The following is a 27,347-nucleotide window of genomic DNA, read 5'->3' as shown; positions in this document are numbered from 1 at the left end:
TAATGGCGAAAAAAATTGGGTAAAAAATTGGATATCAAACAAGAGTCTTTCACGATACTTTTCAATCTCATCAGACAAAGTAATTTCAACTCTTTATCACCTTTAAACGAAACTCGATTTGATCAATCTTTTTTTTCCTTCTCTTCTTGCCGACACTTTTTTTCGATTTTTCATTTCGTGTGCATTTCTTTTGGCATTTCAATTTTTATTTGTTTAATTTTTTTTCTCCTTTTTGCATTTATTCTGCATTTTGTATTCAATCTTTTCTCTTTACCTTTTAAGGTGAATGTTGAAAGATGAGAGAAAAAAAAACTTGAAGAGTAAAAAAGATTTTGCGCATTTGACCAATTCTGTATTGATTATTCTTTTTTTCTCGGTACTTTTTGCTGCAACAAAAATTTACTGAGCATGATAGGTATGAGGTGAGAGAGAGAGAGAATGTTGGAAGATGAATTGGCGAAAGAAAAGTTCAATGTTCAGAAGGGAAAAAATTCCAAGCCATTTTACTCTTTCCAGTTTCATTGTTTGCGTTGTTTCTTATTTCTTATCAAGTATCTGATCATTTCATGTGCTTTACCTCGTTGGATGCTTCAGATTGTAACAAAATTTAGTCTCGACTCTGAGTAACATGTAAATCAACTGAATAGAGATAAACTTTTATGGCTCAATTTTACAGTAATATGTTGACCCTTTGAGATTGGAAAAGATTTTTTAAAGTTTGTATCAAATTCTTGCGTGTTTTACCTTCATTGTGCTTGTTTCATTTGCTAGGAAACTTTGATCAAGTTTTCTGTACTTTAGTGATTAATCGTCAGACTGCAAAGTGGATTATTTGGTGAATGATTATGATCAAAGTGAGGATAAATTGAAATCCAAGATCCAAGCTCAACTTATCTCATCATGATATTTGATACTCGATTTGAACCTTTTGATGATTTAGAGCCAGAAAGTCCAACGTCTATCCATGGACGTCAAATTCCAGTTCGTCGTGTTAAATCAGCACGGAATTATACTCATCGAAGACGCGAGAGATGCTCCCTTCGAGTGCCCAAAACTACTTATACAACACGTGATTATACTTATCCCCGGTCTCTCGAGTCGATAGACGATTGGTCCTTGTACCGACACAATGGACCGCCATCACCATTACCCGGAGCTTCAGCTATTGGATTGAATGCCACCAATTGCTCAACTCCAACTACAACTTGCAACTCAATGGTTGGTGAACCTCGAGGTGCTCGTCGAGTCCAATCATTTAGGTGCACCTCAAAGGGCAGTGTTGTCAAAATGGGTGACTTTTTCCTTGGCAATGCATCACCCGACAATTATGTGGCCAAGGAAGAGACCAACCATCATCATCATTATCATCATCCATCCATGCCTCACCACCCCAGTGAACAGCATCACCATCAACCTGGCTCATCAACTGTGGTCCCAGTAGCCTCATCGTCATCCTACGTTCCTCGAGGGTCACCGACGTGTTCCCGTAAATCGTCAAATAGTTGTGATTCTCTTCGATCATCAAAGACTTTTCACGTTTACGTTGCCGGCTTTAAAAGTGTTGGTAAACATCGAGTCATGAATGCTTGCCTAGGCAATTCAGTTAATGAAAAACTGAAAGCAACAATTCTCATAGACTATGAACAGTTTAACATAAATTTCAAGATAATTGATAAAATTGAAGACTCGGATGAACTGGATGAGGATTCACTTCCATCAACTGTACAGGTAAGTCGAGTATAAATGGAAAGAGTAAATAAATTCAAATTTCATTTCAATTTTGCTCATGTTTTTTTCAGTTTTACCTTTTTCACTTCATCTTTTTTGCTCTTTCATATAATTCCAACCAACATGAAATTCAATGTTTACCCTCAGCTTTTTCATGTTTTTCCCCCTTGTTCATAAAGAATCTATCATCCTGCTCTTTTAAATGGTAATCTAACTGATCATTTTCCTATCCAATTTACTCCAAGCTCACTCAACTCTCACTCCCTGTTATCATTCCCAGGCAACTAAGCTTGATGTTCGATTTTTTGCTTCCCAAACTCTATTCAACCTCATTCCATGAAGCATAATGCATCTTTAATACAATACCGATCATCATTTCTCACTGATCACACCAACAGAACAAAAAAGCTCTATCATCAACTACAGAAATTTTTCACTCCCAGCTATCGATATTATTATTACTTTTATAATTGTCATTATTCCACACTATTATTATCATTGATATCATTCCCAAGCAAACATTCCCTATCATTCAAGCTGAATGTCAGATACAGAATTGAAATTAAAACCATGAAAAATCAAGTTCAGCTTCTGTACATTGATGTCATCCAGATGCTCAAAAGAACGTTTAGATTTTTTAGAATTTTCAGTATCAAAAAGCTCTCAACTGGGAAGGAATATTCTTTTCGAATTTTCGTCAAATCTCAGTCCAACTGTTCTTCACTAACTTCAGATCGTGTTCAAAAATATGCGAGATAAAGAATCTCAAACGATTTTTTGCAAAAAATCTTAGTTTTTTCATAATCGCCTGAAAAGGGCGATATACCATGTAGAAGCTCATGTTTAACTAAAAATTTTTTCTGTAGATGAATGATTTGACCTATGGGGTTGATTGTTCATGGCATCATTCACACAATAAATCACATTAACAAACAGATTTTCAGCTTCCTAAGGCGAAACATTCAGAAATTATTCAGAGTTTCAAATAGGAAAATAAGATAACTCAATATTAATGCATGATAACGCTTACCTGTGAATACCAGATGATAGAATTTTTGGTATTCAATATTTCATTAGAAAGAATTGCAATTTTTTCTCTTTTCAGGTGAAAGATAGAATTTGTGGAAATTCGATTTCATTAACAAGAATCGAAAATATTTTCTCTGAAATCCATTCGACATGAATTTGGTTCGACTAAAACAAGTGAAATACTTTATCTGAATTCCATAACTTAACATTTATGATTTATTTATGCCATGATATTCTTTGTATCACTTTAATTACATCTTTTCACCTGACATTTTACTCAACTTTCTATGAAAACTCTTTTCGAAGCTTACCTTACAGGACCTTTTGTTGACGAATGAAACATTTAATGCTCTATCATATCAAGAACCTTAATGGTATTACAAAGACAAGAACATCAATATAATGAAAGTAAAAGAAACTCAAATTGAATATTAATGTTTACAAATAAATTCATGGACAGGAGACATTCCCAATTCAAGATTGAAAATTTTCTCCATTTCCAAACCAAATTTCCTTCTTCACCTGGAAACACCAAGAAAACTCAAGGTTTTTCCAGAATAATTAAACTCTGCATTTGCAACACATCAACACATTTATAATTTATCATCATTTCATCACTCATTGGAAGATGGAGAGAAAAAAAATTGTCACTTTTACTTAAAATTTATTCAGAAAAGGCTTCAGGTTTATCACAAGTTTAATCCCACTGAATGAAAGTTGACAGAAGAGAGAGAAAAAAGTAAAACTTGAAACATTTCAATATTAATCATTTTCTGTAGCTTCTCCAGCAGAAACAAACTTTACAAATCTAATTCAATTAATACAACATTTCATCAGCAATTATAGTTACAGGTTGATTTCCATGCCAACCAGCATTGTTTCCATGCAACTACAGAACTGTATCAATTTAATATCAATATTAATAATGTTATTTAATTTACTTGATAACACAATAATACTCTTGGAACAACTTTTTTCTTCTTCTTTTTTCTGGTTCACAATTTTCTAGCTTTGATTTTGTCGCTTCTTTTCTCCCATTTAACATGACAACAATTATTACTTTCATTTTGTTTGTTGTTCCGGCCACCATATCAAGTATCATCATCATGTTCAACAGTCTGAACATATTTAATAATTGATATTAATTAACTTGCGAAATGTGATATTGATTGGGGAAGATTATCCAAACGAAAAAACCTCAAATTCTCGATAAAGTAAACATATTTTTTTCTCTCTTCTTTACCAACATATTTTATTCACAAACTCATTATTCAACATTTTATTTTTAGCATCTTTTTTCTGTTCAATCGTTATCAAAATCATCATGTTTGTTGAGGTTTAAAACAACATTATCTTTGTTTTTTCGTCTTCTTCTTCTCTTCATCAACAGAAAATCTTTTCACAATTAATGACTATGAATAACAACATTGTTTGATCCTTTTATTTGCTTCACCAGACAAAAGGATAAACAATGATAATGACGATAAAATAATAAGACTCATGATAATGAAAGGTAAACATTGAGTGAAGAGAAGGAGAAAAAACGTAAAAATCTTATAATGAACGAGGCAAAACCTGAACTCGAGTAAATCATTGTGACTTCCATTGTGCTTTTCAATTCAATCAAACAAAGTTGAATGATTTTACCACTTTTGGAATGAAGCAATTAGACAAATTATTTTCACAAAAATTTATTGCCATTGGTTTCAACTTTTACACAGTTTTTCATCAATCATGATTGTTTTAATGTGACATGAAATGTATGCTTCTCAAATAATTAGGTAATTGATATTTTTGTCGATTAATCGCAAAAAGAATCGATTAGAATAGATATTAAGAGAAACAGAAAAATTAAGGAATCGCGTCGTAGCTCATTTATAGCTTTTCCAGCCTTGTAAATCATGACGATTCAGATGTTAGATAGATTTCAATGCTTATCAACACCATCTGACAATATTTTCAAAATTTTTTCATCTTATAAGTCTTATCATCTCATCTTACCAAAAACTTGTGCTCTATGAAAACTTTTCTTCTGAATGATTCTGACAATCAGTCGGGTTTACTCTTTTGAACGCTGATTTACAATCATTTTACACCTGTTTGCAGTTATATCGAACGCACGGTTGATGCTACTGACCTCAGCTTTGCACAGTGAGCTTTCGCATGTTGAATAACCGTAAGCTCGAACGCTCAAGGTCACTTCTTTATTTGACCTCTAACTGACACTTGAAAGCCATTTCTGAGAGTGCGAAATTTTCAGATCGTTAATGTTGGTTACATCTTTATAACTCATGCTGGCCAAAAGATATTACTGTTTCAATACCATTCAGTTAATCATGATACAAGAGAGATCGTTTATCTGCAGATGACATAAAGGTCATTATGACCTTAAGCGTTCGAACTTATGGTCCTCAATCTCTTGAGGCTCATAGGGTGAAGCTGAGGGCTGTGACAGCAACCGTTTGTAAGTCATGACTGCAAACAAGTAAAATGAAAAAAGAGTCCGGTATATCGAAAGATGGTTCTATTAAAACGAGAATAATTGCAATAGTCAGTATGCACAAAAGCACATGTAAGGTTTAACAATTATTACAAAACTAGTCGATGCTCATTTCCCCGAAAAGAATCGATCTATATCGAGTTATCATATGGAATTTAGATATTCGCCATTTCTAGCAACAACTTTTATCACAAATAATTTCAATCAATTTTTTGTCTTTTCAGAAAAAAGTTGAATTTCATTGACTTTGCAAGTCTTAAAATTGAATTTACATGAAAGAAAAGGATTTTAAAGAAGTTGAACTGTTTGCTTAATGAAACTTTGTTTCTTGATTCTGTTATAAAACAAGTTGAAAACTCTATTTATAATGAAATTCAGGATAAACATAGACTTGTTTATGTCATTATCTTGAAGTAAAGTTCATCTGTCATTGGATAAAGTGTTGTAAATTCAATTCTAAACATTGAATAAACTAATTTTCGATTTTCTGTTTTTTTCTCGCTAATTTCTTCAACTCAATCTCTTTTCTATTGAACATTTTCTTATTAGGTTTTCGTATTAGGTGATGATTTGGTTAGTTTAGATTCAATTTGAAATGATGTGATGAGTGAATAATGACAAGCATGGCAAGCTGAATGGAATAGCATTTCCAGATTATACTGTTTACTCATCAATATGTAAACTCTTGTAAAATTGATCAAGATGCATCAATGTAATCCATTTTGTTTTTACATTTCCCTGAACTAATTGGAAAAAGAAAAGAAAGAAAATTGAAATCTTTGTTAACCTTTTCAGATTAACAACAGCTAATTGAATCAATGAATATTTATAAATGGTATTGGTTATGTGTTAATCATGTCTCGAGTAATTTCCTATCACTTATGGAAACAAAAAGGCAACTTTTTTTACGACTTTTTTGTTTTTCTCTTTTCGCCTTTATTTTCAGTGTTCTGTGCGATTCCCAGATTTTTGTTGATCAATTCAAATCAAAATGATTGTTTCAAATTTCCGTTGCAAATAATGATAAATCCAAGGAATACAAGACTTCTCCATGTTTCCCGATTAACCAACGCCCATTATTATTGATAATACTTCTTCATTTTGCTTCTCATTTCCTATTCAATCATCATTAAAACTCTCTTTATGTTATCACTATCAGATCATTAATGCTTTTCTTCAACTGATTTCAAACGCTCAAGACTTGCTACTTGATTACTGAATACATTTTGTTGCTCAATTTGAATGAGTTTATCGTGAAAGAGAACGTTCAATTTCGTTGAAAATGTACAACAATGTAGAGTAAATTAGCCTTTCAACTCAATTACTCAGTTGGTTTATTGTTGCCCATTAGAAACATTTTACTCTTATGATCATGATAACCTTAATCACCAATTTTCTGAGTTCAATTCATTTTTGTTTTTTTCCTCAGTCAATTTGCTTTCTCTTGCAATTGTATAACAATGTAATAACAACCTTTCAATGAATAATTTGTCCAGAAAAGGAAAAAATTTGCTCTCAATTTGGGTGGAAAAGATTTATTTACTCTTCGATTTAACTTGGGCTTGTTGACCAAAAGATGCAGCTTTTTACCTTTCTAATTAGCATTCAAATTGTGGGTATTTGGATGAATACTGAAAGAGTTGCTCTATCCATCGGATGTATTACAAAGAATCTCAAGAATGAAAAGATTGACAGGTTAAGTGTTATTGATTTGCAAAAAGGCAATGAAAACAGAAACAAAAACAAAGAGTAATTGATTGATGACAAGAGCAACATTTTGATCACATTTATGCCAATCTCATGGGTCAACCACATTTGAAATATTGCATTCAATTGAACCAATATTGGCTATAAAGTCTCCATCATTTGATAAAATATTTATTCAACATTCGCTAACGTCCGAACTCAAATATCAAGTTTGCCAAAATATTTTATATCAATTATCAGTTGTATGAAAGCATACACTTCTGGCTCACCTGAAGTGGTCTCAGTTTAACATGCATCGATAAAAAATGAAAATAAACTGGACTTCATTATGTGTCCGGTGGATCTCGTGAATTCATAAATTTTATTATAAGGAACGCGTAATAACAAGGATATCATTGGAATCAATTAATTTGCGAGGTAAACGAATATTAAAAGTAGTTTAAAAATCATTTCCACTTAATTTCAAAAATAACTTCTGTCTGAAAAGATTTAAGTATGTTTTAGATCGCAGTAGACAGAGCCTCGGAGCATACATGTTCTGGTGATTATTGTGATGGATTTTGAATACAGAGCATTCTAAATCTAAGACAAGAATTCAATTATTGATTAGATCTTAATTGCAATCAGCCTTAGGTAATGAAAATTATCGAAGTTCTAATAAATGGCTTTCCTAAAGTATCGTCTATTTTGACCTTGTTTCATCGTTAGTAAACTTTTGAACTTATTTTATATTATGTTGTTTTATATCAATTTTGGACATCTGGCTGACAACTTTTTTGACCGATATTGTAACATAGTAATAGTGGCTTTAAAAATTTCAGTTTAAAAACTACTTCAATTGAAATATTTTAAATATTTTTCTTGTGAAATCAACAACCCACAGAACAATATGTATGGTTGCTAAGAATTTGAAATTACGTATTATAAGATGAAAAGGTTTAGCAGGCAAAAACAGTTGAATTTCAGATTCGATTCATAGATTTGCTGATCAAAGTTTCCAACCGATTACGATTATCGATAGTGGTTCATTTTACCAAAACACCTAGAAGATATTATCTTCAAGAAAAGCTCTGAATTGTATCTTATTAACTTTTTTTCTAAATCTAATTGAAAATATTTCCAATCGATTGAAAAATTATGTTAAAAATTGCCAGCAATCACCAGAAATGAGATTATAAACTCGAAAATACATTCCAATTTCAGGTTAAGACTGACAGAACTCTGAAATATTTCCATTAGTTTACAGAAAAGTTGTTATTGAGAAGTAAATTAACTTGAAGTAAAATGAAATTTCCATTCCAAGATTTAACTTTTCTCGAACTGAGAATATATTTTTCCATTTGCAGACTGATTATCATAATCTCATTGCCTCGAGAATAATCTTTCAATTCCAAAGGTTCTCACTTTAATGTGATGAATCAATACGATTTGACTGAGTATAACGAATTTTCCGTCAATCTGTTTGCACGAATAACTTGATTGAACTATCATCTTTATAATCTGCAATTTTTGGCTAAAATATTGGCAATTTGAGAAAAATTATTAAAATTTCCTTGCGATTGTCCCATTTATTGATGAAAATCAATGAAATTCAAAGTGTGGGCTTTCAATTCAAGTTACAAGTTGAGTTAATATACTTTTATCGATTTTTGTTTACCAGTTGAACTGTTGGATTATTTTCCTTTTGTTTCAAATATAAGCTGTTTTCCTATCGAATGTTGAATATTGAATTGAATTTACATTTAATTGAGTGACTTGGGAGCACTGAGATACTCGAATGAATGAAATTTTCTTCTTCTCCTCCGCCTTCGCATAAAAGAGAGAAAATGAAAAACAATATAATCGATGGATAATCAGATGAAAATGACGAAAAAATCGAGTTCAACTCCCAATGATTCAGGATCAACATTGGGATATAAATATTAATATTTCATTTCGTCTTTTCGGCGAAAACAAGAACAAAAGTTGAAAATTTAAATTCAGCTAAAAGATAAACAAAGTTAAAGTACAAAATCTACTACAAATGTCTCACAACCATTTACAAATCATGAAATACAAGGAATTAAGAATCACAACCAAAAGTTGAATTTGTTGAAACGTGTGTGACTGGCTGGTTGCCTGCCAAGCTTGTAACGACAAAGTATCGATCGAGTCAACAGAAAAGTTTTGGTCACCTCTCCATCACATAGACATTCGGTCGACATCAGTTGCAACAATTAAGACACTCTAACTCAATGGCAAGCTAATCTTGCTCATTGCGAGCTTCAGCTAAAGTCGAACAATGAATCTTGATTTATCTTGGCAACTTCAAGTGAACATTTTTGTGGTCAACTCGATGAGTCGAGAAATTTTTAAAATCAACTTCACTCGAAATTATTGGTAGAAACTAATTTGACGATTTATCGATCTTCATTTAGCATTCTCGGAAAATCAAAAGTTATTTTTGTTCCACAACGAAATGTAAAGTCATTAGAGAATTTGTAAAATTTGAAAATTTGGTAACTTGGATTAGAGGTTAATTAGCTCGAAAATTGCTTTTTCATGTTTTCGATTAAATTGTCCATTTCAATTTACTTTACAAATTGAAACATTTTTAACATTGTTGTGCACTTGCATGGTCACTATTGACATTTATCAATGAAATGAAAGATTGAAATGCTTCTTTTCAATAATGAAGCAAAAAGTAAAACTTAATATGAATAAACTTTGAATAGATATTTTTGTTATATTCATTTTGGGTTTTCATTTCAGAAAAGAATTGAAATGGAAGGAAAAAAAGTAAACATTTCAAATGAAACTCGAACAGATGAGAAAAGTTTTCAAGTGAAGAGAAGATAAAATTGGCAGAAAAGTGTGCAAAAAGAAAGTTGAGGTTGAACCCATTTTTTAGATTCGTCTTTTCAAAATCCATACAATTTCATCATGAAATAATTGCTCAAATAGATTTGAAAAGTTTTGGCAAAAAAACGATAAAAAATTTGTCGCATAAAATGTTGCACATTTCAAGTCTATAAAATGAATCTTGAAATAATTTCGATAAAAGTAAATTTACGATTCAATATTAACCCAAAGTTGAACTAAAAGTGTTGAACGTTTGACCATATTTATGTCAAAAAGTGTAATAACTCGACAGATAAATTTTACTTTTTCCATTTTCTTTTCTTTCGATTCCAAACATGATACCATCATGTGGAAAAGTGACTTTTTGTTAAACACTGAACATATTGTGATCCATAAAAGGTTAACATTTTTTCCTTGCATTCATCATTTACCTTTTCAATGATAACTCGACAATTGATGCTCTTTCTTGTTGGCCTTTTTGCGCTTCCTTGTTCATCTTATTTTGTCAATTCATCTTTTATAAACCATTGTCTGTGCTCATTACTTATTAAATACGAGATTAGCTGTAGGCACCAAATCACAATCCCAAATGTGTGCAACAAAAAACTGAGCAGAGAATAAAAAAGAAGTGAAAAAATGAAAGGAATGAAGAAAAGCAATCTTCTGGTCTTTCAACTTGTTTTGTTGTATACATTTCAAGGGTTATATTTAACATCTTTTGCTGGGAGGCAAGAATATCAAGACTCTGGTAAAGTTGAAAAGTGGATCCTTGAGCATGTAATGGACACGAAAGGTTCACTGATAAAGTTGATGATGTACTCTGACCTTTTGCCACATGTTGCACTCACAGTTTATTAATAGACTGTTGTGGTTTGAACAATCTTGATGATCCGATTGTCGTTCAACTTGACTCTAAATGATGAAGCTTTTCAGGAAATGTCGACTGAAAATGGTAATGAATTGCTTGACTTTGCAGGTCAACCTAATATCAAATGTTCAATGTTGAGATTTACCTTTGATATCGACTAAATCTTGTCTTTCAATAACTTTTATGCAGTCAGTTGAACGCTACAAGTAATCATAATACTGTCCAAAGTTGAACAAAATACTTAACTCGAAATGTTTATTCATTACATTAATCTGATTAATTTTCCAACATTGATTAAACTGAAAGATTATCCAACAGATTTTGGATTCCAAATGACATAATCTTCTTTTAACTCTAATTATCGCAAAGTTTGGAACCGAAATAGCAAGAGCAAACTAATTAGGACAGAAAGTCAGATGAGTTAGGTCAGATGCTTTGCCAATATCGGTTAAATTTCTCATGAAAGTTCCTTTTATTGAATTCGCTTCGCTTTGCTTGCTTCAATACTTGGCATCCAAGTTGGCCGTGCAAGTAAGCCTGGCATTTGACTGGCTTATAAGTCAATTGGTCAGCTTTATTCAACTTAACAAGTTGACTGAAAATGAGTCAGATAAGTTTCTTTACCGATATCGGTTGCAGTTATTGGCTTTCAATCTTTGGTAAGTTTTTGGATTTACTTTTTGCAGATCCAACAAGAGCATTATAATCAATCAAAACAAGGGTAAAGAGACTTTTTCCAGCATTTTGTATGTTGACCATTATAGCTTGATGAAAGCAATAGTTAGCTTTAATAAAAGTTTTGCAAATCTGATGCAAAGTAGAAGATCTGAATATTCGTAAATCTCTAAATTGAATTAGCAAAATCCATGGAGTTTCTGTAAATGTAGTTTCCATCGAAAACTAGAATATCATGAACAAGTGATCCAATCAGCTTTAGTGTCATTGATAAACAATTTTCTGTTGTCCACTTTTGTCTTTCCATTTACAAAGCCAAAAGGCAATTTTGTTTGGTCATAAAATCGAGAAAATCGACATCATTAAAAAAGGAATTTAGTCTATTTTATTGTAGTTCTTGAATAATTTGTTTCAAAACCAACATTTTCCTCTTCGAATTCTCAAAATTGAACAGATCTCAGTTCCATCTGTTCAATTCTTTCATGTTACTTTCCTTTCTCACAATGATTTTTCTTTTCAAATTCGCAGTTAACAAAAAAAGAAGTTCGTAATAAGCCTGAGGCTGCGAGTCAAAAGAAAGAGATTACTGCAATCGATAGAAGAATCGAAGCTTTCATTGCATTCTCATTTCACCAGATATTATAATAGTATTATGATGCATGAAAGAAAGATGAACTGATTTACGATTTAATCTCGCAAATGCAATCGAATACAAAATTGCACCATTGATAGGTCGCAAACACGTCGAAATTGCCTTTTGCCTGAGACTAACAATGGTTCATTCAATGTTTGACTTTTCCCAATGAAAAGGCAAAGTAAATGTTAGTTTCGTGCTTCAAAGTATTTATATGTTTCTGTAAAGGAATGGCGAAGAAGAAAAGTTTCCCATTTTTTATCGTTTCTGGTTTCTACAAATAGAACAGAAAAAGAAAAATGAATCAAATTATTATTATTAAATGGTTCCATTGTAGCAGATATTAGCTGGAATAACTTTTTTGCTCATTCAACTTGCAGTTAATCAGCTATCAGATCGAGTTGAAAACAGTTGTTAACTAATGAGAATTATTATCAATATATAATCATTTCTTCCCTCGCCTTGCCCCAATACTGCAATTGAAATAAGAAGCAAGACAATTTTCATCTTATTTTATTGTTATGGGGAAAATAATACATTTGGGATTGAATAATGTCAACATTACTATCATTTTCAACCTTCTGTCTATTATATATTGCAAAGTATCAATAAACACAAAAGTCACAATTTATGAAAAACCGAAAAATAAGTTCAACCCAAAAAAAACTTTTCATTAACTTTCATCCTAATTACATGAATATCTGCTTGTTAATGAAAGATTAATAATCCAATTAAAATGCTACAATCATGACTTTACAACTCTGTTGGAATGAACAGAAATGATGTTCTCGTTTAACTTCAGAGATTCGTCATTTGGTTGCCTTTTCAACCAACTTCATGTTTACTCTTTCCAGATGAAACAGTTTAATCCATTAATGTAAGCTGCAATTGTAATGGAAATTTAGTTTTAAATCAAAAGTTTTGCATCAAAGGGAAAGAATTTTTTAGTCGAATTTAATAAAACATCGATCGACTGTTGAAATGGTTTAGTTCCTTAGTCGTGCCTTGTGAATCGCTCGATGCTCGATTGATTCTTTGTTCTTCTTTGGCATCGGGAACTTTGAGTGAATGCTGTTGTTGATGTAAAGTCTTGAGTTTTTTTGGTAAAATTTTTCGCTGTTGTGCACATTGAGATGGTACAATAGGTTTAGTTCATTATGTTAATAGATGCATTAATTTTAGCTCACATTCGTTAACATGAACAAGAATTGGTGAAAAAATGTGAAACAAACATGATAATAAATGAACAAGAAATAAACTAATAGCACACTTGAGGATGCTTTATGCTTTGCAAGATACTTTGATTTGGATAATCTTTCCGTTTAGCTATTCTATTAGTAGAAGATGATGAAAATGCATCGGAATAAAACTTCATCATGATAATATTCATTACATCAAGTTTACGATGAAAGTGTTTTCTCTCGTATAAACCAGCAATTCATTTTCAATGTTCACAAAATGCTTGTCATTTCAAAAACATTTACAAATATTGATTCAACGTTGCAACGACGATGAAACGAACATTTTTTCCCCTCGAAACAGCAAACTTCAAAATTCAATTGAATCGAAAAATGTTTTGAGAAAAAAAACATCAAAATCAACAAGTTTTGTGTGTTTCTTTTCCACTTTACATTCCGCATTTTCAGATAATTACTAATATCTTTCAAGTATCGTTGAAAATATTACATGATGAGACATGCATTTACAGGTACAAAATCAGTTATGGGCACAAGCATTACAAGTACATGTTGAACAAGAATAGGAAACGAGGAAGAGTATCAAGAAAGAAGAGAATAAAGATGCTCTTGAAGATAATCTGCTGATGATGATATTGTTGCATGGAATGGAGAACTTTTTTTCTTCTTCTTCTTTACTCTGACAATATTTACAGACAAAGATAACTCGAGATGAATAATTGCTTCTCATCTCTTGAGTGGTAAAAAAAGAGATGAAAATGATGAGCATAAGGATGATAATGATGAAGATTCACGAGTAAAGTAAAATGTCGACAAAAATCAATAAACTTTGCATATTGTTATTGAACATTTACGATGTAAATTCGTGAAAAGCAAAAGTTGCCTCATGCAGGTAAAGGACGAGGTTCAACTTTGTCCTTCTTTGTTCACTTTGTTAGCATTTTTTGTGGTTTATGCTTTTGTGTGGATCTCGACTTGTAATGGTTTGCTTTTTTTACCTTTACTTTACTTTCATCTCTCGACTGTTTTAAAAAATTAACAGAAAAAAAGTTTACTCTTTTCAGTGTTGCTCTAAAGGATTCGAGGATTCCCAGGTGAAAATGTAGTTCGACATTAACATTTTGTTGGATGGAAATTTGGAAAGAAAATTTCAATTTCAATGGGAATGAGAGTAAACTCAGGTTTGAGGATTACTGGGAGTGAAAATTTTCATTCTGGTTTAGTGAGTGTAGTAAAGGGAAAAGAAACAAAACTTTTAGACTGGTTTAGGGTGAAGTTGCTAATCAAGCCTTTTTGTGAACCATTTTTGGAGCGACAAAATTTTACTTTGTCATTATGTTGTCATGATGGTGATTCATGGATCAACAATAATCAGATGTAATAACAATATCAAGGGAGTAAAGTGGATCAACTAAAAAAGTAAATTTTCATCAAAGCTGGTCGAGTCATGGAAAGATGTTTCATTTGTCTGTTTAATTTGCTTTTGACCAGCGTTTAATGTCTTCTTCCTGTTGATGTTGAATACAGATTTGCTCATTGTTAAGACTATCATGAAACTGAGTTTACAAGTAAATAAGCCTCGAATTTTCGTTGAGCATCAGAAATTGTTGTTCAGAAATTTCAAGAAATTCGAAATTCTCTTTGAAATTTTTTTTTCTTTGTTAATTTTTTTATTTTTTCAAGCTGGTTTTGAAGCTGATTAAATCCTCAACTTCTTTAAGATGTTTATTGTTAGTTTTCATTCATTTTGTGAAATCTTTTAGCTTCAGAACTCGTGAACGTTGACCATGTTCCAGACTGGTTAATAAGCAGAAAAAAAATTATCGTTTTTATGTTGAATCGTGCAGCAACTTGTTCGATGATCAAGAGCTGCACTTGACTGTAACTGAACATGAAACAATCAGTAGAATAGAATTTTTTGCCATTTTCTTGCACATTGATATTTCTCATGCTGCTTTGTTTCCTTCATTCTGTTACATTCTGTTTGCCCGAATTGTTTGAAAATAATGAGCAATAAGAATCTTTTCCTATTATCCTTTCTTTTCCTTCAGTTCTTATCTTTTTTTTCAAGTCTAAATCCAATATCATTAAAGAGTATTTTTCACCCAAAATCATATTGAATTATTCAGCAACTACAAATAGAAATTCGCTATTTTTTCAAATTTCAATGCTAATGTTATTATCATTTTTGACAATCTTTTTTTCCATGATAACTCCAAAAATAAGTTGATAAAGTAAACAGAAAGTAAATTGAAAACTCAGCTTGATGTGAAATATTTCATAAGACATGATGAGCGTGATCTTCCTTTATAATCATTATCATTTCAAATGTTTCTTCTCGCGGAAAATTTACACGTCAAAATGAACACTATTCGTCATTCAACACAATTTTTCATTTAATAGAGTTTCCATTCTTGCATCCGTGGAATAATAAACGCCAAGTAATACAATCAAATGTTTCTTAAGCAACGATTGTGTGATGATGGAACCGTGATCGTGGAATGATTTGTGAACTGAATTGCTACAACAGCTAATGAAACACCTTGAGCGAAAATCGCAAAAAGAGCGAACAATAAAGATGAGAACATGAGTTTTATGCATGTACATTTTTTTTTAAATTGAATCAATTTTTTTATTTACCAAAGTAAAACGGATAAATCTCCATAGAGAGAGCCAGAAATATATTTTCATTACACTTTAAAAGATGGCACTGATGTTATCATTTAGTATTGCTTTCCGTTTCCGTGAATTTTAAAGTTGTCTGCCACTTCTAATGGCTATTGGACGAATTGAAACGCTCAAAACAGGTTCATAATCAATTGGATCAATGTGAAATGAGCCACCAGGTCGAGAACGGAAATAAGCAAGAATGTCGCGCATACTTGCGGCTTCATGGGGATTATCACGTAAGTAAATATAATCATAAAAGAGCATTCTACGAGGGAGGAGACGATCTAGGAAGTTTTGAAGGAGCTGTATACGTGTATTAGTTATTCTGAACCGAAGGGGTCTAGGATGGTCAAAACTTGATACGTAGACGTAATCACTCATTTTGAATTAAACATGAGTGATGAATAAATAAACGGTTCATCCGATTTCCGAAATTCAAACTGTTAATTGTTTATATGATTATTTCGAACAATTACCATGATGAAATGCCAAAACATTGAATTTCATCTGATAAAAAATTGGAATTTACGTAATTTTCCAATGCATTCCTATGGAAACCTAATTTTGCAATTTTACAAAAATTGGTTGATCATAATTTTACCAAACTCTAAATTTATCTTGATTTACATAAATACTAAATTAATTTCACAAAAAAATTCGCAAAAATTATATAAATATCAAAAAAACGGGAAAATTAAAAAGTGGTCTTATACTTTTGTCACCTGCAAATTTTGATTTTTGCATAATAATTTTCTAATTATTTTATATATTTTTACGATCAAGGTCTCCATTGATTCAACTTTTTATGCTCTTTCTGAATCTATTATTATAACTCATGAAATCGAAAAATTTGCCGATTTAGGCTTAAGATTTAAGTGGTCTTATAATTTTGTCAACCAGTGTAAATGAATTTCCATTGACTATCAAATTTACTGAAAAACTCATCACAGTATCAGTTGTAGGAATAAAAAGAAATAAAATACTTTTATATCTCGAAATACATGTTTTCACATTTTCCTCAGTTGAATATTAATATTGCAATTATAAAGTAAAGTTTATTCGGCAAGCCAAAGATAAAGTCGAAAGTTAAAGTTTCTGCAGAAATATCAAGAAGTGAGAAAAGGATAATCAAATGAAATCAACATTCTTGCAAAGAGTGGTTCAACGTGAATACTGAATAACAATTGAATTTCAAATCAAAGACAAGAAAAACTTTGAAATTCTTATTCAAATTGATTGTAAAGTCTGCCACCTTCAAGTTGTTGGAACATAGATATTGCCCATTTCGAGAACTCTTGATATTAACCATTCGATTTGCATTCAATTAGAATTTTAAATCGACCTTTTTTTTGATTAAAGATGAGTTTGACAAGTGCGTGTATAAGTTGACCATTAACATAAGTAACTTGTTCAACTCAATTAAATGTCGAGCTGGACGATTGGAAAGTGTTACGAAAATTTGAGAAGCTTTTGATTAAATTGATTTTATGATGTCTGTGGGTTCGATTTGTGTAGGTTCAATTACGGTAAATAATGATTCGATCAAATATTAGCATTTAAGTGTAATTGAAGGCAACTTCATGGTTAACTAAACACCAACGCAATCCATGTCATGATCCAATGTTAAACACATTAGATGTAAATACTCATTAGTTGGCATTAGTTGATCAAGTTAAACCTGAATATCAATATTTTCAAAAGTAAAATGTTTGTTTAACATTTCGTTAAAGTGACAAAGTGAAAGACTCAAGGTTTACCCAGAACCATAATTATCTGCTCATTACGTTGAAACTTGTGATTAATTATTAGCTCAGCTTTTTGGGTGAAAAAAGATGATTTCACAGTTTATTATTTTCTCATTCAACTAATTTCTCAGACTTTTAATTAACCTTAATCAATGGTAAACAGCAAATGCAGCAACATTTTTATCCATTAATTTTTCATCGCTTCTCATTCAAAGTATTGAACATTTAGAAAAAAAAATTGCATTTCGATTCGATGAATATCAATCTGTTTCATGAAGAAGAGGAGAAATGGAGAATAATGAATTATTCAAAGTTGATTGATTCAGATGAAGTTGAGCTAGTAATTTAGAGGAAAAGTTTCATTTTCTACTGAAACTGATTATCGAAAGTTTCATTTGAAATGTTTTCTTTTTTTCAATTTACTTTGATCGAACGATGAAAACAGTCGAAACTTATCAACGAACTTCTGTTGAAAAGTGTTTCATCCTCAATTAGAGCAACTTGGAAACTCATCGGAAAACGTAAATTTACCTTAATCGTTTTTGAAAGCAAAAGAAAGAAAATTTTCTTTAAAGAAAAGCTGAAACTTACAAAGGTATTATCGATCCGATTAACTGAAATTCTTGTTTCCTTCTTGTACCTTCTTCCACCTTTACCTCATTTTGTCTTTATCATCATTCTACTCATCATGTTCATCTTTCTTGCTCTTCATAACAACACTTCAAGTATGCTCTTTGAGAAGCAAAAGAGTAATGAAATGAAGGATAACGAGTAAAAATGTCTGAACAACTTTCGACTTCCTTCTTAGTACAAGAAAAATGATGAAAACGGAGAAAGATTTGACTTTGTTTTTTCTTCTTCTTCATATTTTTCAAAAACTTTATCAAATATGAAAATGTTATTTAGTTTTTTCTTTCTTTCAACTTCATTTTTCACCTTGATTTTTTGTCCAAAGTAGGTGGAAGTTCATGCGAACATTCAAGGTAAAGATTTAAATGTATTCGAGAAAATTTGGACCGATTTTTTCTTTTTTTCCAGACTGGTAATCATGTTCATTCGAGATGATTAGTATTTATGAGAATAAAGAATATTGCTGAATGAAAATGAACAAAAAAGTTCTGTTGCCTATTTACATGAACAAATGTCAAGAATGGTAAATAACTCTAGATGAACCTTAATTGACTAACGAAACAAACAAACATTAAAAGTCAAAGAATAATGAAAAGCGAAAAATTCATAAGAAAATTGATATTCGCCAACTTATCTGAATATTCATTTCCATCAAATCTTGCACAAGAATAATCTTAATTTCATTTTCGAAAAAGACAGAATTTCGAAAATTCAAATTCTTCAATCTATAAATTTCAGCAGTTTTTCGTTTTGAACAAAATTCGCTAATCGAGCAGAAAACATATTTTTCTAAATTTCTTTTCGGATCGAAATTGGAAGCAAATCTTGGAATGAAAATGGAAAATGTGTTTGGAATCTTAGTTCTGAATATTTATTCATGAATATCTGAGTAACTTGTTGCCTTGCAAGAAACAAAGCTGTAAAATGATTATCAAATTGTCTCGAGTGAATCACAATTTTATTGCGTTTTTTTATTAGTCTTCACTTGAAAACTGAGAGGCTTGTAAAGTTGCTCGAAATGTTGGTTAATCCTGAAGGGCAAATGTAAAATTGTTTATTCTGAATTGCATGTAAAAAGATTGAGCAAAATTCATTCATTTTCTTCATCATTTATTATTCACTCAGTGGCGATATTTCAATATTTTTCAAGTTAATTTCCTTTTTCCGAGCCTTTTCCGATTCTATTTTTATACACATTTGCTGATGCAAAGGAAAAATATTTTTTAAATAATGAAAGGAATGAAGGGAAAAAAATATGTCAACTTTTCCAGTTACCAAAACAAGTCGAGAGATATTCATTACAAAGCGAACAAAAAAATGTTCACCTTTTTTCTTGAGCCATGACTTGAGGCTGAATGAGAGTATCTCTTATTACTGTTTGCCTTGAAAAGACGAAAAGCCTTGACTCTTTTGTCGTTAATTGCTCAATGTTTGTCAAAGGCAAGGAATTATCATTTTATCATCAAATTATATCGAGCAACTTTGCATATTCACCAAAAGCGAACCAAAAATTGCGACTTCGTTGATCAATGTTCATGTAATAAAAGTTGACTTTAAACCGATCCAGACTTTGGTCTAACTGTTGCTTTGCTATCAAATTCATCGTCTTTTATTACATAACTAACACTTGGAGCAACAATTTTCCTGGAAAATATCTTGTCATTATATTCACATTCATTAGTCATTTGATACTTTTGCCTTTTTCACAGTTCCACTCGAGTTGCCTTCCCAGGTAAAGGGAGGTAAAAAAGTCAAACTTTTCAATTAAAATTATCATTAAGATTTATTTCAATTGTTTATCATTAAATGGCAATCATCTTAAAATAACACTTTCATAACATTTGATTTACAGCGAACAGAAAAAATGTAAAAAATTGTAATTTGATATACTCAAGTCAAGTACATCATTAGAAGAAGATGGTAATGGCTTCAAATTTAATTTTAAATTCAACTTTTCTTTCGTCAGGGAATTGCTTGTTGATTCAATTTAGTTGCACTATTTGTAAACAGTTGGATATCATTAGTGAGATAAAAAGAGAAACGGAGTAATTGATGGAATGAAATTTGATAACATTATCAATATCAAATGACTAACTTTTGTTGCATTAAAGAGCTTTTCTTTTCTTCTCAATATTAATTTCAATGTTGCACACCTTAGACAGAATGCTGAGATTCACCTTTTCCACATCAAGTAATATCATTGCAATGAATCTAGTTTCATTGTATGCTAACTGAGTTTAATTGCATGATAGCATTGGAACGCCATTCCGTGATGAAAATAACTCCAAGGAAAAAGAGAGAAAAGATAGAAAATTCAAGTTTATCTCGATATCAAAGTACTAACAAGCATCACAGTCTTGACATGAAATTTCAATCCAATAAAGAATCAAGTTTGGTCGCTTTACAAGTTTGAAACATTTTCACCAATTTTTCCATTAATCTCAAACATCTAATCGAATCAATCGAGTCTGGCCAATTTTTACCTTCAATTGGATTGCAATGATGATAAGAAAATTGCTTAATAATGCTTTATTTATTTTGTTAACGTTTTCAATTATTTATCTTATTTTCCATTGCAATTGTCTTTACACAATTATGTTCGGTAATCTGAATCAACAGGGAATCGCATTGATTGCTTGATGAATCTCAGTTTACATACAACAAGGTGTAAATAATTATCGTGGTCCAGATCGAATGGAAACATGGAAAAGAGGAAAAGTTGGAGAAAAACAATTTTCTAATTAACTGATGGTCAAGCTTTACTTTTCTTTTTTTACCCAACAGAACTGAACAAAATTGAATTTCAGTGTTGAGTATCTTTGGCTTTGATTTTGATTGATTTACAATTATTGATTTTCCTTCATTTTTCAACTTTAAAATGATGGTTAAAGGGAAAAAGTCTCTTGCAATGGCATTCGTTTACAATTGTCTAGAGATTCATCATTTGGTTAAGAGCAAGTTAACCGTGTTTTGTCTGAATAATTAATTTACATCTAATGAAGTTCAGTTTTATCGATGGTAATTGTCAACTCTCTTGATGAATGGGAAATGCTTCATGTGGTAAAAGTTAAAGGTAAAATAATGTCAAATGTAGAGTAAAAAGCAAAAAAAGTTGCTACTTTTATCCAAAGTTGCAATTGGAAATGTGCAACTTTGTTGATGAAAATGAAACAAAACTAAGGCGATTATTCAGTGAATGAAAGGATAACTAACAAGGCTTACAGGGTATAAAACCATTGGAAACGAGTTTAATTATTTTAACTTTTTTGTTGCTTTTCTGTCATTTCAGTTGTCGATGTCAACAAAAAAGTGAAATACATTTAATCTTGGATTGTAATGCTCGTTTAGAGGTAGTCATTTGTTAATTAATGCGAATCACTTCCTTGGTTAATTACACGAATCATTTGCTCAACCAGGAGAGTGGAAAAACGTTTTTATTTCCTTATTAATTTCCATTAGACAAATCCTAATCATAGTGCTGAAAAGGACAATCTGCATGATCGAGCTTCTCAGCCTCGTTTACTTCACCTTTTGCAGCCTCCAAGAATTTTCACCCAAAAAAGACGATCTTGCAAAAAACTTGTGTAACTTCTCAAGAACAAAATGCTGAATTTTTATGCTGAACATTTTTCAATACAAAAAAGGGACATCTTCGTAAATGACCTTCAAACGTTGGTCAAAAGTCAATGAACGAATGTCTAAATGATCTTGAAACTTTGAAAAGATTTTTCATCAATATCCAAAAGCAGGCAGTTTAAATACCGGGCGTTTTTTTTCATTTTACGCCATCATGCAGGCATAACTCACGAATGGTTATTGCTACAGACCTCAGCCTTGAACCATGAGCTGATGCAAATTGCACAACCATAAGTTCGAACGCTCAAGGTTATTCAAGGTCACTCTTTATTTGACCTCTAGTTGACATCGGAAGGTCATTTTCTGAAATCGCAAAATTTTTCTGACCCGATAATGTTAGTTACATGTTCATAACTCATACTGGCTAAAGGATGTGAGTGGTCTGGAAAAATTCATCGGTCTTTCCAATGGTATAAGTTATGAATATCTAACTAACATTATTGGGTCAGAAACATTTTGCGATTTCAGAAAATGACCTTTGAGTTATGCCTGCATGAAGGTATACTAACTAACTGTAACTCATGTAACTAACATATATTTATTTTACATGGAAAATTTTACGGGCTTTGTTGGGTCGTCATACAACCCTTTTATTCACTTTGCCTTGACAAAAAATCAACTTGTCCACTCATATTCACTCTAAACAATTGTTTAATTTGATAGAGTTAAAAAGGCTTAAAATATCAATGCCAAAGCAGCGTTAACAATACAAATATAAGTTCTTCAAAGCGAAAAACGGAAGTGGCTTGAGGGTGGTGTGAACCCTGGCTTTGTATACTACTAATAGTAAACAGTAATACTCAACACCAAAACTCAACAAAAATAGTGATTGGTTGATACAAATTATTAACTCATATTGTTTGAAGTAAGATTGTTTAAGTATCCTTCAGCTAGTTAAGTTCATGTTTGAGAAAACTAGTATATCTTCCTAATGATGTTTGAAATGGCTTTGAATGATCTTAAAAGTTCATGGGGAACCTCATGGTTCAAATCTGTAGCCTCAACCTTTAGTGAGTTATGACTGTAAACAGACATAATGGATAAAAAACTAAATTTACAAATTATCGTTAGATTATCGTTAATTCATCTTACGGTAATGTAAATAAAGCCACGAATTGAGCAGGGATTGCAAATAAAGTTGTGAGAAAATATTCATTAGCTAATCGGTTGGAAAAGAATGAAAATTTGAAAAAATTATCATGAAACAATCATGAAAAGTATCATTTTCACAATCCATTTCAACGATAGTTTTGTTTTAAAATAACGATCGGGTCAATTGGAGATAAAATTTGATTCCTATTTCATCCGATTCGAACCCACAATCATTTTCACTTTTTTTCATTCCATCATTATCATTATCTAGGATAACAGGGAAGTGAAAAGAATAAAAAAAGATTGCTTTTTTTTGGTTCCTTCTCTCTGTGTGTTCAAGTTTGTTATTTCATTCTCCATGAAATAACAACATGAAAAGAAAGCCTTTTGGGATGAGAATTTCTTTTTCCCTTCATTTGCTTTATTATCAAAGTTTAATCTCTTTCTGTAAAAGTTGAACCTTTTCTTGTTATCATTTCTTGTCCACAGTCAATTAATCTTTTCACCCAATCAAAGTAATCAAACAGAACAAAATTGACAATCAAAGTCAAACACGGGTTTAAACTAGCAACCAAAGAGTAGAAGAAAAGAAATCGAAAGAGTTGAAAAAAGAAGAAAATTGATTCTAATCTTTTGATATAACACATTCTCATGAGAATCGAGTTTGCAAACACAATGAAACTCGCAAGTTGACTCACAAAGAACTCATATTTTCATTACGATTCTCTTAATTAAAAAAAGATTTAGATTGATACTGCAAACAATATTTTACTTTTCATTTTCTGGGAAAAGGAAAAGAAGAAAAAAAAAATTTGAATTTTCCATGGCAACATTCTGATGTTCAACTCATGTTGACCAAAATTTTTCTCATGTAATCACAGTCAGCTTATCAGTAAAAGTAGAAGCAACAAAAAGACATTCAACATCTTCGTTTTTTCTTCACTAAATAGATATTGACATTTCCATTTGCAACTTCAAATAATACTAAAAAGATAAATAACTTGCATGAAAAGATGAGTAAACTGTGAATGATGGGCTTCAAGTAAAGTGTGATCAAACTGACCAAATGCATTGGACGAAAAAAAGAAGCAAATGGTTGGATATTAAAGTTAACACAATTTTGGATTTCATTCACTTTTCGGATTTTATTCACAGTTGCCAATATAAATAAATAAGTTTTACCATTTGGAAGTGAAAATTGCTGGGAGTGAAAAGTTATCATTGGAAAAATATACACTAATAATGATAATTGGAATACTTTTTTTCAACTTTTCTTCTTTTCCAATGTTATTAACCTTTGAAATTCTGTAAACCCATAAAAATGAGTAGAAATTGAGATTCAACTTTTTCCATGTTATACTTTTATGGATACAGGGAATGGCTATTAAATTTATTAGGAAAATGATAATGATGAGGAAAAGGATAAACATTTTAAACTCTTTAATCAAATTCGTTTAACCAATTGATGGCTTTTCAAATTGCTCATTTCGAACTGGGAATTGGAAAAAAGAGACAAAAATTGTTCCTTTTCAATGTTGCATTTTGTATTCATTATTGAATGTTATTTAATGTTATTTAATCGATGCTGAGCTTTATTGAATCATTTGCCTGCTTTCAATCCCTTTTATGCACTTTCATTACCATTCTATGTCACATATTTCATCTGAATGTTTAATTAGAGTTGAAACTTTATTAATTGTTGAACTTTTTTCTTTTTCTCTTTTCATGGTTCAGGGTAAAAGGAATCAAGCCTTGCTTATCATTTATTCAATTGCCGATCGGAAAAGCTTCGAAAAGGCCGGACAAATTCTGACTCTGGCCATACTTCGTCATTGCCATTCAAATCCCAAGCTATCCATTTGTTTGGTTGCCAACAAGTCGGACTTGGTTAGAGCTCGAGTTGTCACCACTGAGGAAGGTTCAGATTTGGCGAGTCGCTTTAGTGTACATTTCATAGAGACTTCAGCTGAAATTGGTGACAATATTGAACAAATTATGGTTTGGATTGTTGAACAGATTAAGGAAAACTTGTCCGTTGTCAACAATACTCAAAATTCTGGTAAAGCGGGAGCAACGAAAGAAAGCAAAAATAAAGTCATGAGTCGAGCAAGGACTTGTATTAGACAACTTTTCAAACGTTTTATGTTTAAAACACGCTCAGTTGAGAATCTCAATGCATAATGGGTCCAATCATGTAGTTCAATAAACATTGAGATTCCTTACGAATTTCATCAAAGGTTTCAATAGATATTCAGGATTTTCGTTTTTTTCATCTTTTTGTACAATTTTTCATTTTTCACTTACAACTCGACTTGTATCATTTTCTTATTGCTACCTGCATTAGCATTTTGAGAACCATTGATAATGGCAATACTTTTGATGACCTTAACAAGTGGACCAAACGGGAACTGCAGTTTTAATTTTGGCTGAACAATACTTTGCGCACATCGTCACTAACCTAAAAGCTTCAATCATTTGCGCAACTTTTTCCTGAAAATGGCTTTGGCTGAAAATGTTTTCCCTTTTGCTGTTGAATGTACTCAATTGCTTTTATCAAATATTGTTGAGCTTATACTGATGCCATGATCACCTTTAACTTATCTTATAAATGAAGGAATTTACCAATTCTAACATCTTGAAACGAAAACGCTTGAACAAGAAACATAAATTTAATAAATATGGAAACTGCTGAAAACGATTGATATTTTGTAACAAGTAACTTACACCATATATTTGTATAAAAAGTAGAAAAATAAATTTTCAAAATTTCCATACTTTTGCATTGATAAAATTCATTCACGAGAAGACAATCAATAATGTTTGGGCTTATTCTATCAGTCATTTCAGTTATCAATATTTATCAAGAGCGTCCGGATTCCACTGCTGGTTGTAAAGCTATTAGCAAAAACGAGCATCAAGCATACAAAAAATATCAAGTATAACGTAGGGTTTTGGCCAGTTATCGAAGTGTCGTTGAAGACAGTTCAAGCATTATGCTACTTATTCATTAAAACGTCATTCGTTTATTTGAACTTCAAACGACTTCTGAAGTTCATTTGTCGGATGACGTCAGCGTTTGAAGGCACCAAAGAACAAATGGGTCTTGTCAGGAACCGAAACTCTCAGCTCAAGAAATATTTGGAAGAGGCGCAAAAAGTAATCGATCATTTAAATGAAGAGCTAGAGGACAAAGTGGAAGCCCTAACTACTCAAGCCAGAGAGGCTAACGAGCTCGTTCGTGAGTTTGAAAGAATTTCCCGTGCGAACTTGGAATTGGTCCAGGACTTGAAAGATCGCGACATGGTCTGCGACTACATGAATAGGAAGATGGAAAAGCATTTTGGTTTTCCGAAAGAAGAGTTTGAGAGACAATATTTGGAATGGGCAGCCAAAAATCTCAAGAAATTGCCGATAAAAAATGATTTTTTAGACATATTTTCATAGAATCAAAAAGAAAAATAAATAGCTTCAATCTAAAAATTCTCCCATTCTCTTTCATCAGAAAAATGCTAATCGAAAAAACGCGTTTTTACTCTTGTCCCAGAGTCGGACATGAAGTGGAAAAAAGCTGTCTCAAAGTAGGACTTTTTAACACTACTTATAAGAAAGCTAGCATAGTTAATTTTGAGATATTGAATAAAACGTGAAGTGAATGAGGCTGAATAGCCCTGTACAAACGGGCGTTGATCATTTAAATATAAATGAATTAATTAAATCGTTTAATTTATTTCGTTGACTTTCAGTAAGAAATTACCACGAGTAAACAATGACGACATTGTGCAAAAATCACGATTTCAACCATTACATAACTAACATCTATGTCGCATTTGATTTATAAACTTGAAACTCGAAATATACCTTGATGCCTGTTCAACAGAGGACGTTACTTGTATTGAATAAACATGAAAGCATTCTGATGAATTAAAACCTGGATAAAAATAAAGTTACACTAAAGTTCTGCTCACGATACAACAATCATGATTAATCTAGAAATAATTGTAACAATTGTTCCCTTTTAACACAAAAGTATCATACGTCGTTAAAGCGTCTCAGCCTTAACCATTTGTGTAAATTGCAAATAGCAAATTTTGCGTACTTTGCCAATTACATTATCCAGCCAAGAAGCATAAAGCACATCGATGCCCTTGATCAATCTTTTGTCTAATAGAAGGCAAATCTTTATTATAACCCTTTGCGAGGCAAAGCAATAAAACAATTAACAGATTAACACAAAATAACGATTCAACAACAGTAACAGCAAATATGATGACATTAGCATAAACATGAATGTAAACCCACAAATGTAAATAAAGTGAAGGAAAGTTAATACATTGCAAGTGAACCAGGAAAGACAAGCCAATCAAGTTGCGAGTCAAGCAAACAAATAATCAAGTCA

At 31.5% G+C, this 27,347-nt stretch overlaps 1 protein-coding gene across 1 annotated transcript; it reads left to right on the top strand.

Moving 5' to 3' along the window:
* Positions 1-458: 458 nt before the first annotated feature.
* Positions 459-25,726, top strand: LOC107369573 (uncharacterized). The gene is made up of 2 exons (XM_015937537.3): positions 459-1,728; positions 24,686-25,726. The coding sequence occupies exons 1-2, from the start codon at positions 901-903 to the stop codon at positions 25,130-25,132; spliced, it is 1,275 nt and encodes a 424-aa protein (XP_015793023.1). The 5' UTR covers positions 459-900; the 3' UTR covers positions 25,133-25,726.
* Positions 25,727-27,347: the final 1,621 nt, after the last annotated feature.

The sequence above is a fragment of the Tetranychus urticae genome, chromosome 3 (assembly GCF_039701765.1).
Source record: "Tetranychus urticae isolate SD_2017Ah chromosome 3, NJAU_TeUrti_SD_1.0, whole genome shotgun sequence".
Taxonomy (NCBI): Eukaryota; Metazoa; Arthropoda; class Arachnida; order Trombidiformes; family Tetranychidae; genus Tetranychus; species Tetranychus urticae.
Note: the sequence above shows the minus strand (reverse complement) of the source record. Positions and strands in the feature narration are given on the sequence as shown.